At 39.3% G+C, this 19,342-nt stretch overlaps 1 protein-coding gene across 2 annotated transcripts in view; it reads right to left on the bottom strand.

The window, feature by feature from the left end:
* CAP2 (cyclase associated actin cytoskeleton regulatory protein 2) overlaps positions 1-19,342 on the bottom strand; it is a 71,944-nt gene continuing 52,602 nt past the window's right edge. For both annotated transcript variants that reach the window (XM_075493828.1, XM_075493827.1), the window contains 6 exons: positions 10,756-10,948; positions 9,706-9,881; positions 8,342-8,465; positions 8,035-8,117; positions 3,436-3,576; positions 1-1,885 (listed from right to left, as the gene is read on the bottom strand). In XM_075493828.1, coding sequence (XP_075349943.1) covers positions 1,802-1,885; positions 3,436-3,576; positions 8,035-8,117; positions 8,342-8,465; positions 9,706-9,881; positions 10,756-10,948 — 801 coding nt within the window. In that variant the 3' untranslated portion in view covers positions 1-1,801. The remainder of the gene's footprint in view (positions 1,886-3,435; positions 3,577-8,034; positions 8,118-8,341; positions 8,466-9,705; positions 9,882-10,755; positions 10,949-19,342) is intronic.

The raw sequence follows: 19,342 nt of genomic DNA, 5'->3' as shown, positions 1-19,342 counted from the left end.
CAAACCTTACAAACTTGCACCAGGTCATGATCATCTCCCTAGACATAATCTCTGGAAGATACAGGTGTACCTAGAAGTGAGAATCATGAAAAGCTCAATTCTCTGGCTGTCACCAAAGTTATATGCAAGAAACTTCAAGTTCATCTGCTAACATGCAGAACACCCACTATTCACTGTCAGGTGGATTATGGCAGCAAAAGTGATAATATTTAATGAAATGGGAGGAGGAGCTACTTTTTCTCAATCAAGCTTTTGAAACAGCATTTAAGAAGGAGAAAGCATATAGGACAAACACTGCAATGGAGCAAGCTCTGAACAACTTCGTATTTAAACAAGTACATTTTCCTTTTTATTTCATAAGAATTTTACTGTTGAAAAAATGGTATGTATTAAAGCAAACACATTATACACATAGATTAAACATCAGATAGCAAAACCTTACGGAATGAGCACTACTGGTTGTATTGTATAGGGTTTACAATCAAAGATATACTTAAAAACCCTCAAGAATTCATGTACTTTCAAGTTAAATTAGGCACAAAATTTAGTTTATAACTCGCTCTGCAAGCATCTCACTGTGATTTCACTGTTACGAAGTATTACAAGTGACCAAAAACATAAGCTGACTTTTTAAATTTTTAAAATTTTATTCGTACTATGTGCTGAAATAGTACAAATGTATACAACACTCCACCTTTGTTAAAAAAGCATGTACAATAGGGACTATAAAGTAGAATCAAAGGGCTAAACAGGAAATTACCCCTTTATTTGGGCTCAGAATTAGTATCACATAAACCTATGGCTTTGCTTTGTGATATATTTGAAATAGAGTAAGTCCTACAAATGTGGGGAAGAAACAGGAAGATATTTTTAATGAATATGAGCTACAATAGCAATATTTTAAAGGAACATTATTAGTAAGGAAACTAGCTGGTACCTGACATACATGCCTCCCTTGGTTTTCTGAATGGGATGCAAGATACAATGTGACACTTTAAAGAATAAGAGATTGTCTAAAAAAAAAAAAAAAGAAAAAAAGAAATCCAAGGAGCAAAAAACCTTCAAGTGATTTGCTGCAAGGTTTTAGCTTAGATGAGGCTTTAGCTTAGAAAGAATTACTAATTTGCAAGAAATGAGAGGGCAACAGCAAGTCTGTGGACCATAATAAAATCTTACCTCACAGAAAACATAGGGATCTTCTAAATATACATATTAGAAAAGTGTTTGATTAAAATACCAGATTTTTTTAATCTTCTATTAGCAAAATGTATTGCTGAAAGTTGTCCTTTTTTGCTTGTTTAAAACAAAACCCATTATGATTGCCACGGAACTACGAGGAACTGCATACTTTCTAGGGGTACATTTTTACTGCATCATACAGGAATTGCTTAATAGGTAAAAATAAACCTCTTAAAGTCTTAAAGCTGGTTTTGATTAGCAGAAACAGAAGAAGGAATGCACTGAAGCAAGATGATAAGTGTATCATGCATTATTTTGGCTTAATGTATACAGTATTTCAAACCAATGTGACTGGAGGGTGGGGGTTTTAATTCATTACATTCACATGACATTGTTTAGAATTAAAATTGTATGTGAAGGCAAACTGTGTGGAAACATGAAAAATACTGGGATGCCTAACAAAAGCGTGCCAGATGTGTTATTGTTTCTAGCATGCAGAGCTAATGCTTGAAGGCCTATCAGCAGTATGAACTACTGCTACTTCTAGTTCTTTACATTACTGCTTTGTTTATGCTGGCTGCGGTCTGGTCACGGCCAGCAAGTGCTGTATGGCGTTAGGAAGTTAACCCACAATCTCTGCAGGTTCAGTGACCAACTTAGATCCATCCCATGCTGTCTTGAACTGTTCAGGAACAGGAAATTCTTTCTGGTAAGAAACAAAAGCAACAATGATGGTTAAATAAACAGTGGATACCTCATGAAAACTGGTGGAATACTATTAGTGCTACATGACTGAGAAAGCATTGATAGCTCAGACATGCCAGGATTAGAGAGAAGCCTTCTTCATTACCCTAGGAAGCTATTTGACAATGCCACACAGGAAAAAGTCTTACTGCTACCCAGTTTCAAATAGCCTTGGTATGGTACTACTTTGCAATAATCCCTCTCACACCATTATTTGGAACAACTAAGTAAATAAGCCTTATGTCAGAAATGACTTTAGATTCCATCAGTGTCTGGGTTGGAAGACAGTAGAAGGGATTTAGATGTGGAGATTTAGCGAGGAGATTAATTTTAAGGATGAAAGCAATATTATAATATGGAAAAATAAAATTTAAAAAAAACCCCTATCATTTTAAGTGTGATACACTTCAAAAGACTCAGCATCCCTTATGGGGTACACAGAATGGAGCAGAACATCAAAGACAGTCTCCTTACATTCCATATATTCAGTGAAAGGATGGGACATGTTGTTGGGTCTTTCTCTGTTCCCAGTAAAAAAAAAAAAAGATGTGAAGAGAAGGGTTTTTTCATTCAGACCTCACAGAGGTGTTTTGATAGCCAGTAATTTCCGATGATACAGTGATCTGAGGTGAGACTGATCAAAAGGACCTTTTTATTTTTTTTTAAGAAATAGGTCAATATGCACCCACTGAAAATCATTCATCCAGCAGTCACTTTTGGAAATGTGGAGCATGAGAATTCTCTTGATACATATTTTCTTTTATAAAGCCTAAACCCTCCTACCATACAAAATTCCAGCCTGAAAGATTTATGAGAAATTTAAGTTCTGTCTATGGCCATTCAGTGCAATTTCAACACTGCTCTGTTGAGGAAGCTAGGAAACTATTATGCGTATGCTTTGCCTGCGTGATCCCTGGCTAGTGTGTTAAGTGACAGAGCATGACTTTACTAGAAATGCTGGTGGGCAGAGTATGAAAATCTTACTAGAACAGAAAGGGAGCTGGGAAAATGCACACGTTCAAGTGGCTTTTAAGGACATATGCTGAAAATACTAGAAAGTGCTACAGATGCTACCCATGTATTAACAGCTTTAGAAAAAAACAAGTATATTATACTCTATTATTTCATCTGTAGTAGTATTATATTTATCTTAGTTTTAGCATCATCATCTTCAGGCTTGAGTGCTCTTGTGTGAAGTGAGTTTCTTTGGGAGATTATGCTTAGATATCAAAAAAGAAAATTAAATGGACAGGAGCCGAAGCCATTATCTATCAGAATGGAAAGAAATAATGTCATGTCTGATCTTTGAAATTACTTTGTGCCCCAGAAAATAAGGAGTTCTTCCTGCACTGATAGCTGAGATATCAGTACCTAGAAATTCAATTGGTTTGGATAATTTTTTGGTGATGTAGTACGTGCGGTATATTAGTTTCTTTCCTAGCAGTTTAAATGCTGTTAGCTACCAAGACTAGTGGGGAAGGGGGAGGAAAGCTTTAAAAATATCTCACTCACATAATCACCATCTTGGGGGATGAGGATGTTCATCTCAGATGACTTGGCACTCACAATTTCACAATCTAATGATTCCTCGCTGAGGTAGATGTGGCAGCCTTCTGTTTTGTTAATAGAAATGGTTGGCACTTTCCCCATCACCTGCAAAATAAAATCTACTTAATATCAAGTCTTAAAATGCACACAAATATACTGTTAATAAAATCCTCACTGCATGCCAGGTCTAATTTTGGCCACCAACATCTGATCTGTGTGTCAGCTGCCTGCATGATGCTTATATTTGATTTGTGAGACGCTGTGAAAATTCTTGGTGGTGGTAACAAAGATCTATACACAACAGCGAACTTACAATATACAGCAAACTTTTAATATACAGTTTTATGAAAGTGCTTCCCTGATTCTCTCTAATTTCAGTGACACTTCTGTGCTGATATTTAGGCAGTGTTCACCTTGTTCATCAGTGAGAACTGGTTAAGAAATCAAACATGTCAACTCCAACCCAGTAAGGGCAAATGAAAGATCCCAGCATACAGTAATACTCAACAAGTGATTTGTAATATGTTCTGAAGACTTCAAAGCTCTTCCAGCTTTTACAGCATACAATAGGAAAGGGTTTTTATCCCCTTCAGGCAAGTTACAGTTCTAAAAAAGTACTGAGATCAATTTAATTAAATCTCTAAAGGTATTTCTTATGTCACTTTAAAAGCAAGCACAAGATTTACTTGAGGAGAGAAAAGGTAATCTTCTCTTGTTTCCAATTCTACAGATTTAAACATTTCTTTATGGCTAACTGGCTGACTTGCTGGTTGTCAGTAAAAATTCCTCCTTCTCCTCCTGGCCTCTCTAGCAGGGACAACAATATACTCTGGACAATGCATCAAAAGGGCAGAGGTTATTCTGAGCCATAAACCAGTAACAACAGCATGTGTGTCCTGGTTTTGGCTGCGATAGAGTTAATTTTCTTCCTAGTAGTTGGTATAGTGCTGTGTTTTGGATTTTAGTATGAGATAATATTGATAACACGCTGATGTTTTAGTTGTTGCTAAGTAATGTTTACACTAGTCAAGGACTTTGCAGCTTCCCATGCTCTGCCAGAAGCTGGGAGGGGGCACAGCCAAGACAGTTGATCCAAGCTGACCAAAGGGCTATTCCATATAATATGACATCATGCTCAGTATATGAACTGGGGGAGTTGGCCAGGGGGGCAGCAATCGCTGCTGGGGGACTGGCTGGGCGTCGGTTGGCGGGTGGTGAGCGGTTGCATCACTTGAGTTTTTTTTCTTTTTCCCTGGGTTTTGTCCCTCTGCCTCTGCCTCTGCCTCTGCCTCTGCCTCTGCCTCTCCCTCTCCCTTTCCTTCTCCCTCTCCCTCTCCCTCTCCCTCTCCCTCTCCCTCTCCCTCTCCCTCTCCCTCTCCCTCTCCTTCTCCCTCTCTCTCTCCCTCTCTTGTTATTTTCCTTTTCATTACAATTTATTATTATTATCATTATCCATTATTAAACTGTTCTTATCTCAACCCACGAGTTTTCTTACTTGTGTTCTTCAGATTCTCTCCCCCATCCCACCAGGAAGGGGGAGGGTGAGCGAGCGGCTGTGTGGTGCTTAGTTGCCCACTGGGGTTAAACCACGACAATGTGATAGATATGTACTTGTTCATGAAAGAGTGTCTCCCATCATTCAAGTTAAGAATATATTTTCACCTTCAGTTCCTTAAATGTGACAGCAAACAAAGAACAAGTGGTCTGTCCTCTTGCATCCCACCCTGATCCTGAAGTCTGATGTATGTAGTGGATCAATGCATCTTAAACTGATCTTTCTTTTCTTTAATAGGTTCTTACACAATAGAGAACAAAAGGAGGGTGTGTTTAATAAATTTTGTAAACATCTGGCAAGAAAAAAGATAGTACTGAGAGAAACGAGAGCCAAGCAATATGGCAATGAAGTAACTATAGCAAAATAGGCTTAGGTGGGTGTATTCTTCGCTGGGTAAAGAACTGGCTGGATGGCCGGGCCCAAAGAGTTGTGGTGAATGGAGTTAAATCCAGTTGGCAGCCAGTCACAAGTGGTGTTCCCCAGGGCTCTGTTTTGGGGCCAGTTCTGTTTAATATCTTTATCAATGATCTGGATGAGGAGATCGAGTGCACCCTCAGTAAGTTTGCAGATGACACCAAGTTGTGTGGGAGTGTTGATCTGCTTGAGGGTAGGAAGGCTCTGCAGAGGGACCTGGACAGGCTGGATCGATGGGCCGAGGCCAATTGTATGAGGTTCAACAAGGCCAAGTGCAAGGTCCTGCACTTGGGCCACAACAACCCCATGCAACGCTACAGGCTTGGGGAAGAGTGGCTGGAAAGCTGCCTGGCAGAGAAGGACCTGAGGGTGTTGGTTGACAGCCAGCTGAATATGAGCCAGCAGTGTGCCCAGGTGGCCAAGAAAGCCAATAGCACCCTGGCTTGTATCAGGAATAGTGTGGCCAGCAGGAGTAGGGAAGTGATTGTCCCCCTGTACTCAGCACTGGTGAGGCCGCACCTCGAATACTGTGTTCAGTTTTGGGCCCCTCACTACAAGAGAGACATTGAGGTGCTGGAGCGTGTCCAGAGAAGGGCAAGGAAGCTGGTGCAGGGTCTGGAGCACAAGTCTTGTGAGGAACGGCTGAGGGAACTGGGGTTGTTTAGCCTAGGGAAGCAGAGGCTGAGGAGAGACCTTACTGCTCTCTACAACTACCTGAAAGGAGGTTGTAGTGAGGTGGGGGTTGGTCTCTTCTCCCAAGTAACAAGTGATAGGACAAGAGGAAATGGCCTCAAGTTGCATCAGGAGAGGTTTAGATTGGATATTAGGAAACATTTCTTTATTGAAAGGGTGGTCAAGCATTGGAACAGGCTGCCCAGAGAGGTGGTGGAGTCACCAGCCCTGGAGGAGTTCAAAAAACATGTAGACATGGCACTTCAGGACATGGTTTAGTAGGCATGGAGGTGTTGGGTTGATGCTTGGACTATATGATCCTAGAGGTCTTTCCCAACCTTAATGATTCTATTAAAATCTGTAGGATTAATTTACTGATATTTGTTGCATTAACAAATCATTTATTTACAAATTATAAGCTCAGGTCTTCAAAATACTGAGAAAATTGAGGTGCTCAGCAGTTGCCATACTCAAACCCTGCAGAAGCTGCCTGATTCAAGCACCATATAGCATATAGCCAGACTCTACCTTCTTAAGTGGAACTCCACTCTGCTCCATGGCATAGAAGCTGTATGCAATATTCATAGAACCTGCTTAATCAAAAGAATTTTCATTCTTAGAAAAGGTATTTCCCCTTTATTTGAGTATTAACAAGCTGTGGTTTCACTATTCATTGCATATGAATTTTTCAGCTTTTATGAATAGTTTCTAGAGGTAATGATAAAAATCTAGTTATTAAAAAACCCCCACTCAAATAAATGCCTGGGATCTTTTTCTTTAACAAACTATCTCTGCCATAAGAAGAGATGTAGTGATCATGAATAAAACTGCTTGTTACAGTTCAGAAGATGATGCACAGCTGGTAGCAATGTCAGTCACTTGCATGAGGTTCAGAATATAAAAAACATCTTGCTATTATTCCCTGTGGTTGCTGTGACCAGTGTTTCTTAAGCATGGAGCAGGATTGTCTAATGTCATACAGCAGGCACAGCCTTTTAAACAAAAGACCTCACTTTTCTTGAAGACTGGCAGTTTGATATAATTTAATTAACATTCCATTTATTTTTCACTTAAAATAATACATCTTAAAGTCCTTTCTTGAGACAAAGTTGTGCATGTTGGACACAACCCAGTACCAGAGCATGTATAGTTAGACCTCTTTGAAATGGGATGAATGAAATGAATGAAGTGTTGTACATGTCAGGCAGACTGTCTATATTTTGAAGAGGGCAAGTGTTCCCAATAAAGAGGGCAATATATGGATTTAAAATACATCTATTTTCTTTTCATGAGAACCACAAGGAAGGTGATCTCTGATGAAGCTTTGCTTACTCGTTATCAAAGACAGAACCAGTAGAGGCTCATAGCCCATTTGTAGGCAAGTGACTACATTACTTACTCACATAATGTGTCACGTTGCTGGCAGGGGACATTTTCGAAGTCCCGGTGCCTACTTTCACTTTACGTCATTTAGTTGTCCTTTGACAGTCTATTTGAACTCTTCCATTGAGAAAATAAGAATAAAAGAAATAGCCATCTTCTGGGCTTAGAAATCAATTAGCTAACTGCCAGAATTTGTTCCATATGCACCGCTGAACTTTCAAGTCCTAGGAGCTGTTTACCATGAAAGCAAGAAAATTAGGGCCAGAAGTAATAGTTCTTACAGTGTATAGATCTCTCAGCTTCACTGGGACCAGAAGGGACTGGGCTAAGGGAGGTTTGTTCAGTGATGCTCAATAGTTTTCATAGGCATTTTCTAAATTCACCAGCAGAATTTAGTGCATATGAAGATACATTTGGATGCATCAATCTCTTATTTTTCTTGTGCTCCTGTGAGTTTTTAAAATCTCTTATAGCTACATGTTGGGCTTTTTTCCCCTGCTTGTTCTCTGTCTGTCTTTGTTTTTCAAATAGATATTTACCTGAATCTGAATATCCCTGGAATTGATCACTTCCACGATTCCCACAACGTTGTCAAACACAAGGCCAAACTTTTTACAGTTGTCTAAAATAAAAGCAATCATATATAAGAAAGGCAAGATAAAAGCAAATATATGCACACCTGCTACATAAACTACGAAAATTCCCCGTGTTGCACTGCACAGCTGAGCGGCTTTACTCATGCGATCAATCCATCAAAGTGAATGGAATGATTCAGATGCATTATTAATCACACAAGTCAGTTTTTTCAAGATTGGCATTTAAAGCCCAGCTGAGCTATCCACTCACCAATAGTAATTGAATTGACTTTTCCTTTTATCTGAAGCGTAGATTTGTTACACTTAAAAATGTAGGCCACTTGCTTGAGTTCAGTGTTGTTAATGACCAGGTCATTCTTATCCTCTTGATATTCCTATTTCAAAAGAAAGTTTATTTAATTGGTTGTCTTTAACTAGCTAACAGTCAGACAGAGTTTAGTACAACTTATCCTCGAGTCATTGCATCTTCAGTTACAACAGAGCAATATCCTTCCTGTGGCTTAAAAATCTAATCTGCTTGGTGATCGGATATTTCACTTAGTTCACCCTTAGATGACACATGTATATTTTAGAGCTGCAGAACTGAAGAACTTAGCATAGACCATGACAAAACCCGTTAATTTTGTAGCAAAGACATTATGCTCACAGCAATTTAAAAATGCACTCACAAATTGTTGCTTGGCTCCCATCCAATTTAGACCGGCACCTTGAAGAACAGAGCAAGTTTTTGTTCCCCCCCCATGTTATATAATGGTCTACACAGTGTGTTATGAACAGGTGCAGGTGTTACTGTATACAATAAGGAGTAATAGGTGAAGAAATTCCTTTCATCATGAAGCGTGAAGGGACATTTACACTCCATGGATGTCAAGGAAAGACGAGGGATCCACAAGGAAAGTTCCAGGTACTATAACCCTAAGGCAATGTAACACAGGCAAACTTAAGGTTTGCACTTTATGCAAACTCAACTCCACAGTAATGACTGTGTATATAACCTTCTGCATGACTAAACTGCATATTGTTTCCTCCCTCTTTTAACCAACACAGTCAAGTGAATTTTCACTCACAGATTCTTTGGTATACGCCTACATAAATTAACTCTCAAACGTCAAACAAATCTATCTTTTCCATCTGTAGATTGAGCAAAAGGAAAACACTTCTCTACTTTTAAGCATGGGAGACGTGCTTGCATGGTGATGAAAAATAGATGTATAATTCCATTGGTTAACAAACCTGGAGAAAGTGCTCTGTGATAATACTGTTATCCCTCACTCGCATGAATGGCCTGCAAGAAGGGATTTTAATTGGAGTTCTCCACTGGACTTGTTTCTGGGGGATTGTCTGATTTTGCATGGAATTTATATGCTGGTTCTGACATTTTCCAGTTCAGACAAATTAGTGTATGATTCTCAGAGGCAAATGAATTAACTTTAGACACTAACAGAACAGTAAGAACTAAACTGTAGTAAGGCAGAGCAATGCAAGAATCAGCGCATTTTAGCTGCAGCTTTGATTTGTTGCACTTTGATCATGGACAGCCTTTTGCAAGACATTCAGTGCTCAAGCTGGTTTGCAATGTGCAGGGTGCAATTCAGAGGTATGACTGGAACTCACCACTCTCCACTTCTTTCCCTCTAGCTCTAAGACAGGGGCATGGCTCTGCTGCGGGGAATTCTTGGGAGAGGTGGGACTTGGAGTATGGCTTTTTGTCGGAGAACGAACAGATGGACATTGGGCACGTAGGCTGGGGTTCTTGTGAGTCTTCTGGTCATCAGAGACATGTCGAAGCCCTGAAAAAAAAAAAGGGTGTTTATGAAGGAGTCTGTTTTCCAGTCCTAAGGGTGTTCATATTTAAGCAGGAAAGGTTCATTTGTAATTGTGTTAAATTATTCTGTGAATTTACATTTTTTATTTCCTCAAGGTTTGCCTGGGTAACTACTTAAAGTGTAACTGCCTACATATTTTTAGCAGTTCATATAAAACCTCTTTTACTGTGGATGAGCTATCTTAGTATCTTTAACAGGAAATGTTGCAATATCTTCTAGTCCTCCTCTGTCTGTAGCGAGCTCTGAGAGCTTGTTATATTTTTCCATCAATAAAAATGAGATTCTTTTTCTAATTTACGACAACATTTGACCTATCCCTGCAGCATTAAAGGCAGATATGTCAATCGTATGTTTTTAAACTCACAGCCATCCATTTTAATTACAGCTGTCCAGTATTAATACAAAAGCTTTATTATTGTACTCCACGCTGATCTGTGAGCCATACCTTTTCACCTAACATGGAACACATTTCGATACAGGTTGGTACACTGAACGTGAATCAGAAAGGGGAATACATTTTTACTCCAGTTGCAACTTAGAGGTTCACCAGCTACCAGGGATTGAAGATGTCCAGCTTGGCTGCCTTAAAATTAAAAGGATACAAGGATACCTCTAAATAAATGGTGTGAATTTCAGGTATGCTGAGCATACTTGGGTGCTGTTGCTTCTAAAGGAGGTTTTGGTATGCAGTCTCATCCGTCAGACTCACTGCAAGCCTCAGAAAGATCCAAGTTGCTTAAATGTAACTTAAAAATGCAGGGGAAGTTAGGTTACTACATACAGCAGCTCGTGATGTAGTTTGACTCATGGACCAAAATTTTATTTCTTTTCTCCTGACCTTTGGTAATTGCCTCTCCCTGGTTAAGCTGTGCAAATAGGGCTGAGCGAGATGCAGTTCCTTCATCCTTTGTGGTTTCTGTATCAAAGATGGGGGGAGGTCCAGGTGGTGGTGGTGGCGGTGGTGGTGGTGGGGAGAGGCATGACCCACTTGTTAGAACAGATCGCATAGACATGGGTGATGCAACAGGACCCTGTTTGAGATAGATGGAAATTATTTTACACACAGTGTTTCAAGGAACATTGTATTATGATAACTTTTATTTATTAACATCCTTGAATGCTGTGAGTTTGAGTGACTCTAGGCAGCCACAGGCTCAGAAGGATTTCTGGCACCATAATCAAACATAATACATAATCAAACATAATGAATCTTTCCCTGGCTGGAAAGGCAAGGCTGGAAAGACTGATTATGCGCAGCGCTACCTTACTGCAGAACTACTCCACGTAAAATATTTCTCTCAAATGGTTGTCAAGACTGATGTTAAAAATCTTTAATAGTAAAGATTCCATAATTTATTCCAGTGTTTACTTACCTAAAAGGCAAAATGTCTCATTTTTTTTTCAGATACCAAATTCAGTTAGCTATAGATTGGTGTGCATTCAGAAACATACAGAAAATGTTTTGATCTAACACAAATAACTGGGAGGGTCACGAACTGTCAGTTATACATATGCAACATGCTAAATTGTATGCAAGATGTAAAATGCTATTCTTCAGACTGTTCAAGTAATCTGCAAAGATTCAAATACAGCAGAATGTAAAACTATGGTGATTCAAGTCTCTTATTTCTGAAATTAGTATTTGAGTTTTTAGTTCAATTTCTCAAATTCTTTTTTCTTTTTTTCAATTGCAGTAGATCACAGCACACAATTTGTGAGTGAGGGGGGCCTTAGTAAAGTAAGTAATCCAATCTTTCTTTCAGTTTGCATAATCAAAAGTACATGTTTTGGTCCGAATGATAATGCTTACATAGAATATTATCAAACAGACAGAAAATACTAATAATGATCTAATTAAAATTTTATGCATCCTCATAGTAGACATTAGATGGAATCTGAGAAACTGAGAATGACTTTTTCTGTCTTGCCACTGAGTGTCACTCTGATCCCACCTCTCTGCAGCAGAGCCAAGACTGTTTTAAAAGAACCACTGTGAAAAATTACATTGGTTCTGATAAATTTAGCTAGCTATACAGACGTTGTGCATTGCACCAGTACATATTTATTAGGTGGGTAGATACAATGGGAAAATGACAGGGACTTACAGAGTCACAGCTCCTCTAATTGGCTACCTTTGTTAAGAGATACAGGTTGTTAAAAGTGCATCCCTGGTAATCAATACTGGAAATAGATATTGCTTAGCTGGATTCAGAGGATATTTTTAACCATTTGTGATGCCACTCCTTTCTCCTTTCCACTAAACTGAAACAGCAAAGTATCCATCTGGTTCATGCATCTCACATGAGTTAAAAACTGTAACTATTTCCTAAAAAAGTAAACTTGTTCTGGCCTGTAATCCCAAACTGATAATGGCAAAGGAGCTGAGATGCACATGCTCTTTTTTTTTTTTAATCTTCAGACATACTTTTTTTTTAAAAAAAAAGCAGCCTGGCACATTTGAGTAAGTAACTGCTTTCAAACCTCTTAGTCATTATGACCCTAATTAGAGTAGCACGGAAAGGGCACACTGTTAGTTAACTTCATAATGTACACCCTCTATTGGCACATGCATCTTCAGCATATAAGTACTGTTGCATTTGAAGGAGCTGTTTATGGAATATATTAGTGATGAATACATAGCAAGATTCTTTGTCACATTAGTGACATTAAAACTGCATTGCACAAAAAAGACTGTTGAATCCCTGGTACTTGCGTGAATAATGAAACTGATGTAGTGGTACAGTTTGCTTGTTTCTGAAAGGATACAAGATCTCTTAAGCCACTGAGCTCTCTTCTATGCTATTGAATCTTTTTGATCAAATGTAAACAACTGAGAAGAATGCCCTTTTGGAATTGATTATCATTTATTGTCAAGATATACCAGAACTGATGTGGACTACTTTTAGAGACATTTCATTGTTGCATGGATACATTTAACTCAGAGCGCTCCTGCTTATACACTTAGTAGTTATAGGTTATTGTTTTAGGCTGGGGACAACTTCTTCGCTCGGCCCTTAATTTACAGTGCTTGTCTTCCTGCCTCTGCTAATGCCAGTAATGTTACCTGCAGCAGAGTCAGCACAACTGTGAATTATTGTAACAAAAAAAATTAATGTAAGCGGATTTAGTGGCACAATCAGTTGTTGCTGCCTGAGGTGCAATAGCGATCTTCCCTATCTGTTGCCTGCAACCATAGCAACTGAATCCACTATGTCCTGGTTATCCAGAATTATGAACATTGCATTTGCAGGGCTTTTTAAAATACTCAGATACCCAGAAACGGCACTCACTGTTCACAGTGTAGTGTGAACATGCAGTGATGAATTATGTATGCTTTATTGGAGGAGATTAATAGTAGCAGTGGTAGTTAATAACTTGTAGTCTGAGATAAAAATCTGATTTCCCAAACGTACCTTATTGCTTCCACCTACATAAATACAGTGCTGTGATTTTCCAGAAACTTGTGCATGTAAGACTCACATGTTCATTTGGAATTAACACCAATTAAATTCTGCAAAGGCTGCAAAGATGCATTAGAGAAAAAAGGATGTAGAAGTTATTTGGATATTCTGCATACAACACAAGAGTGGTGGGTCACTCTGCCAGTCTCTTTGCTTAAAGTGTCAAACTGAAGGCCATCACAGATCATGCAGGAGACTCCAGGCTCCAATGATGCTGCTGAGTAGTGCATCAAAGGCAGTTTCCCAAACGGCAACAAAAGTATGGGAATGTCTGTGTAACCGAGGTGGAAGCAAAACTCAGAGGGATTTATCTGTGGAAGTGGATGATCTCTCTCCTAGAACTCTGAAACTATCTTGTGAAAGTACAGACAAAAAGGAAGGATTTAAAATACATCCATCAAGTCTGGACGTGTTTTTGTATGACTAGAGAATGTCATATTTACTTTTCAAGAAAGAGGTGAGGTAGGAAAGGATCTGGGAAACTAGGAGCATCTTTCCCTTCGAGAGCAGTACTGGTCTGCGAGAAAAGACAAGTCTAGTCAAATCTCAACCCTTGACCTGAGGAGTGATGACATTCTGGTCCTCTGAGTGGGTTTCAAGAGTAGGAAAAAAAATTTATCCCTTACACTCATGCTGCCCATCTACCTCTTTTCTTTACAAGCCTGGTCCCTCCACCAAAGTCAGTGGCTATCTCCACTGAGCTCAAAGATTATGCGTTAGATCTAATTAAGAACACAGGAGCTGTCACAATGTCTCAGAAGACACCTGGGGTTCAGTCACCCTTCCTACTTTTTCTCTTAATTTTGTGCAGTCACAGAAATAAGAGATGGACTGAACCTTTGTTGTTAATTTTTCTCTAATTTTTCTAATTTTCTGCATGACAAATTCTTGTCTAGTTAAGACCTGGGTTACAGCTACACAAGCTAACAGATATTGTATCATGATATTTTCAATTATGTCCGAACATCTATGGCCATCCTGGACACTGCAAACAATTTCAATCATAAATTAGTCCAGGCAAAATTGAAGGAAAAAAGGTCGCTAAAGTACAGGGAGGGACTAACTGCTCCACTGTAGATCTACCATCTTACGGCATGGACACATCCAGTAGGACAATCCCCCATTGAAACAGAACAGCATGGAAGAGATAGACGAGTCTCACTGAGGAGGCATACAGAGACTTGCTGTAAAGACGGGTTCAGTCTCACTCTGGCTTTTGTCTTCTTTTCTTTGCCATTTTGATTTACCTGACTGAAATCAAACAAACATTCAAGTGAGGTGAAATTCTTTGTGGGAAGAGTGTCTCAGGGAAACTAAGGCTCAGGGAAACTAAGGGGACAGAAAGCACAAAAGTGAACTGGAAATGCAGAAAACACATTGCACTTCTTGCATTCCCTGCATGCCAGGAAGATGGGATCCGTGCTGCACTCAAACACGCTGACACAAAGGGCAGTTTTAAAAGCAGCCTAGTGAAGTGGTTCCAGGAACTTTCTTTTTTGATTAGTTTTGAGCTGTATTAATACATAGACCTGCAAGTTACCAACCTAAGTCACTGGCAATTGGTTTGCTTTCCTTAGTCACCCTTCTAAGACCACTTAGACCCTCAGGCTCTAGAGTATTTCTGAACCAGACTCTTAAACTGTTCTGGTATCTGGCAATACTTGTGTATAGTCCTATCCAATTTCAACTAAAGTGCCCTTCACAAAGTCCATTCATTTCTGTTCTGTATAGGGTGGTGTTTGTGAGAGCTGCCGGGAATAAAATAGCATATTATATGCCCGCTTAAGTTCATCTATCCTGAAGCAGCAGGTGCTTACCAGTTTTGCTATTTGCAAACAACTCTTCAAATTAACTTCAAGCAGATGTTAACAACAGTGTATCTTTACACAAAGAGTATTAAGAGCCATTTGGACTAGCAAAGGCGGTTATTTGCAAGCCGCCTTTCTTCCTCTTTTATTTCAGCTGTTTGCCTCGGTAACAGCTGCTGTTCTCAGTGCTGTGGTGTCCACAGACATCACGTCAAGTTATGCTGATAGCTGACTGTTCCCATTAACATGTTGGTGTGGTAATTTTTCCATCATTTGCAAATACACCCCTTGTAAGAATTATCAGGGGAACAGATAGCTTCAGCCTTACTTTGTGAAAATGTAACGCAAAAATAAGCCATTAACTTTTAACCTGCTAGCTTTGTATCACAGTGAACTTGATGTGCTTCAAACCTTGCTCCTGGAGCTTTCTGAAATGGGGGAAAATGTAATTCTCCGAGTATGGTCCTATCAAGAACAGGAGATGTGGGCCTTGCAGCCATGTCGCAGCAGCTCTGTAGGGGATGGAACATTCCAGAAATTGCCTCCCAGGGAAAAAAATTGTCTTCAGCCTCCAACTAAACCACGCTCTGAATGGGGTGACAGGAACGGGTCAGGGTTTGGTCCTTGCTGGATAGCCTAGAGCCATCTGCAGAAAGGCCAAGGGCCTCCCATTGACTGTGGCTCAGTAGCTTCCTCTAGTGACAGCGTCTGAAGCTGCTCGCGGAGCTCGGTCTGATAAACGCGTATTATCACTGTGCAAGGGTTTGCAGGATTGCAGTACAGCCTCAAAGCATGTTGTATTTCTACCTTTATATTGTATGACTGGCAGAAGGGTGAGGTACTCTTCTTTTTCTCCTTGCTGGCTACCTAGCTGGCTCACTGGAAGAAGGAAATGACTGTTTATGTTGAGGCAGCTGGCTGGTTAAAATTCATCTATGCTGAATCTCGTTTAATTCCCTTAAAATTACAGTAGAGATGAATGAAGCCCTTTGCTTCTGAGAAGCTGGGCCTTGTTACAGGACATTTCTCCTAAAGGCTTCCCATGGAGCACAGGGCAACAGACAGTCTTGTTAGAGAAATAAAATGCTGTTCGTATGTAACACAAGTGCTGTGGATGCCACACTGTCAGTAATTTTTGGTGGCCATATACAGCTTGACATGTCTTTAGGTCTAAACCCAGCTACTGAGAGACAGTAAGATTTTCTTTTTATGTCTTATCACAGTTGTTTCTGTTTCCTGAGCCATTCTTGCTGAACAATTCCCTGGGTTAGCCTTCCATGTCACTGTTACTATATTTGTAGTATTGTAGCAGCAAGGAACCCTAGTCAGAGGCTTGTATCTCTGGGGATACGAGGGGCTTACGTGCCAGGCCCTGTACAAACACCTGCGGTGTTACTCTGTGTTTATCCAGCTTTAGGCTGACACAGTGCAGGCACAGAAACTGGGGGGAGCAAAGTTCTTGTGGTGGGAACCTGCTGTGGAGCATTTGAATGAACATACATTTCTTGTAGCTGCAATGGTCGTTTTTACTCAGGACAAACAGATTATAAACATCTATGTAATACATATAAATAAATTATATATGCATGTGTATAATATATAGTACCTATTTTATTAGTCATTCATATTAAGAGGTAAGTATCTATTTGCGGCTGAGGCAACAGGTGGCTTAGATAGAGGCATAAAATCCCTTCCTTAATTTATTGAAAAGCCTTCTTTTCGTGGCAGCAGATAAACAGGAATCCTGATGGGGACTACATTCTTCTCAAAAAAAGAGAGATATCGCTGTTTTCTCCCCCTCCCCCTTTATAGTAATCCTAGTTTCACACCTAAAATGATTACAGCATTCTGTATTGTTCTTTCCATACATATGCACAGCCAAAGACAAGAATCATGAAGCTCAAAATATCATGTATCAACCTCTGGGAACAGGTGGACTGTGACGTAGGAGCACAGAGCTCTTGTTAAGGTGTTTTTTGTGTAAAAGTAGCTTAGCACAACAGTTCTATTACCTACCGTATTTAAGCCATCTGTCTGCAAGGGGTTATGCTGCCCTAAGATCCGCAATTTACTAGATGAAACAGCTGACTTACAGGGCCTGTAATCTTTGTGAGTTAAAACACAAAACAACAAAAACCAGACCAGGCTCTTTTCTTGTTACCAGGTCTCAGCAGAATTATTTATCTGTTGAGTTTTCAAACTTCGAAGCCCCTTTTAATACACTTCTGTCATTTATCACCTGTGCAGGATTTAAAATGGTGCTTACATCTTCATAGTTACCAAACCAGAAATGTTTTACACAGCCAAGGTCTTCTAAATCTAAATCTAAATCTAATCTAAATAAAAAAAAAAATTGAGAACTATATGCTAATGTAATTGTCAAAAAGTAATGTGCTCCCACAGGCACATTAAACCATCTTTTACTTATATAATATTCAGTTAAAAAGAAGACCAATCCCTTTAGCAATATAGTAAAGTTTTAATAGATGTGCCTTTTCCTTTTCTCTCCATTTTAAATACTTTCAATTTTCTTTTTCCTTTCCCTTTTCCACTGGAACTGGGTTGCATTATGTTACCAGGTTGCGTTTGACAGCTGTTGTCAAACAAGCCTCTCCCAGGTTCTCCCTTAACATGTCTGAATGGTGTTTGGTCACTGATGTTAAAAGGACACCGTTGATACCCAGTAAAGACAAATATTGTCAGTCGTTGTTGGAACAAGGGAGTAAAACTACTTTCTTTCAAAGGGACGTGGATGTAATTGAGGCAGTCTCCACCAAAGAAGCAACTTTGTAGAGTTGCCAGGATGGCCAGTTTCTAAATTGACAGTGTACCAAAAATTCAACATTGCCTATTCTCTGACAAAGAAACAGTTGAGATTCAAGGATGCAAATTTTTCAACAAAAAAGTATAAGGAAATAGGGAAAGGGAAGGGAAGAGAAAGGAATGGAAGGGGACAGAAAAGGAAAGGCTATGACTGAGAAAAATTGAGCACTCTGAAAATGTCTACATCTTATCCAAGATACAGGCATTTAAATCAGTGTATCTATGCTGCCCTTACTTCTACCTGAATGAGACCTCTGGGATTGCAGTTATGGCTGTGGCTGGAATTTGGCACTACAGCTTTGACCTTTAGCTTTGGTGAAATGGCTCAGACGATGGCTTCTTGGTAAGTGGGTCAAACTAAACACAGCATAGAAGAGATACTGGAAGGATAGTAGGAGACTTTTGCCTGCAGAAGTTGGTCTTTTGCAGCTTGTTCACCTCAATATGTAGACAGACGATATATTACAGGAAAATGTTTTGATAGTACAGGAGAGAGGCAGGGCCATTTAATAAGAAAATGTCTGGAGCTGATTATTTCAGACAAGAATGAAATGGCCAAAGTCTGTACTGAGACTAGTATCATTGCATTCAATCAGGCTAATGTAGGAATTACAACGGTTCTTCTTGGTGTGGAGCCTGTGGAGAATTTCAACTTTTAAAAGAGTGTTTTTAGAGTACTATCTAATGAGTGATAAATGTTTTTTAAAATGATATTTCAGGAAAAAAAGACTTGAAGATACTGTATTGGCTTCAGTGGGAACAGGATATAAATAAATCTCAACTGCTTGTAAAGATGCAGACTTCCTCTTAAGAATTTGTTTTGATTTGTAAAGGGGGCTGGGAACATTCATCACTTGAGTGAAATTCTGTATTAGAAACTAACCACTGTAATGAAATTCACTGCTAGTTTGTAAATATTTCCTGTTTGTAAATAATCCTGCTAGCAAAATTTGTCCTAAATGACTATTGTATACAAAGAACAAAAACTTAACTGCAGATCCACCTACAACTGAGAGAAACATTCGAGACAATTATCCTTGAGCAAGATTTGTTTAACACTTATTTGATGTACAGGAAACTACAGCAATCTTTCATTATTACTGGTTGTTTTCTTGCTGCAAAGTTAACCTGTAGAAATAGGAGCAGAAGTTTCACTTCCCCCAGCTTACTCATGCAGTCCTTGTAGCAAACAAACTTTTATTAGGCATTCTTTGTGAGCTTATATTACAGCTGTTCATTTCTTTGCACCACCAAAAAAAAGCAGAGAGGGAAGAAAGAGCCATGCTTCAACAGAATCCCTTCGTTAGGCGAAAAAAAAAGAAAAAAGGGCATT

The sequence above is a fragment of the Mycteria americana genome, chromosome 2, assembly GCF_035582795.1.
Source record: "Mycteria americana isolate JAX WOST 10 ecotype Jacksonville Zoo and Gardens chromosome 2, USCA_MyAme_1.0, whole genome shotgun sequence".
NCBI classification, from domain to species: domain Eukaryota; kingdom Metazoa; phylum Chordata; class Aves; order Ciconiiformes; family Ciconiidae; genus Mycteria; species Mycteria americana.
The sequence above is the reverse complement of the archived record's forward strand: the minus strand, read 5'-3'. Positions and strand labels throughout refer to the sequence as shown.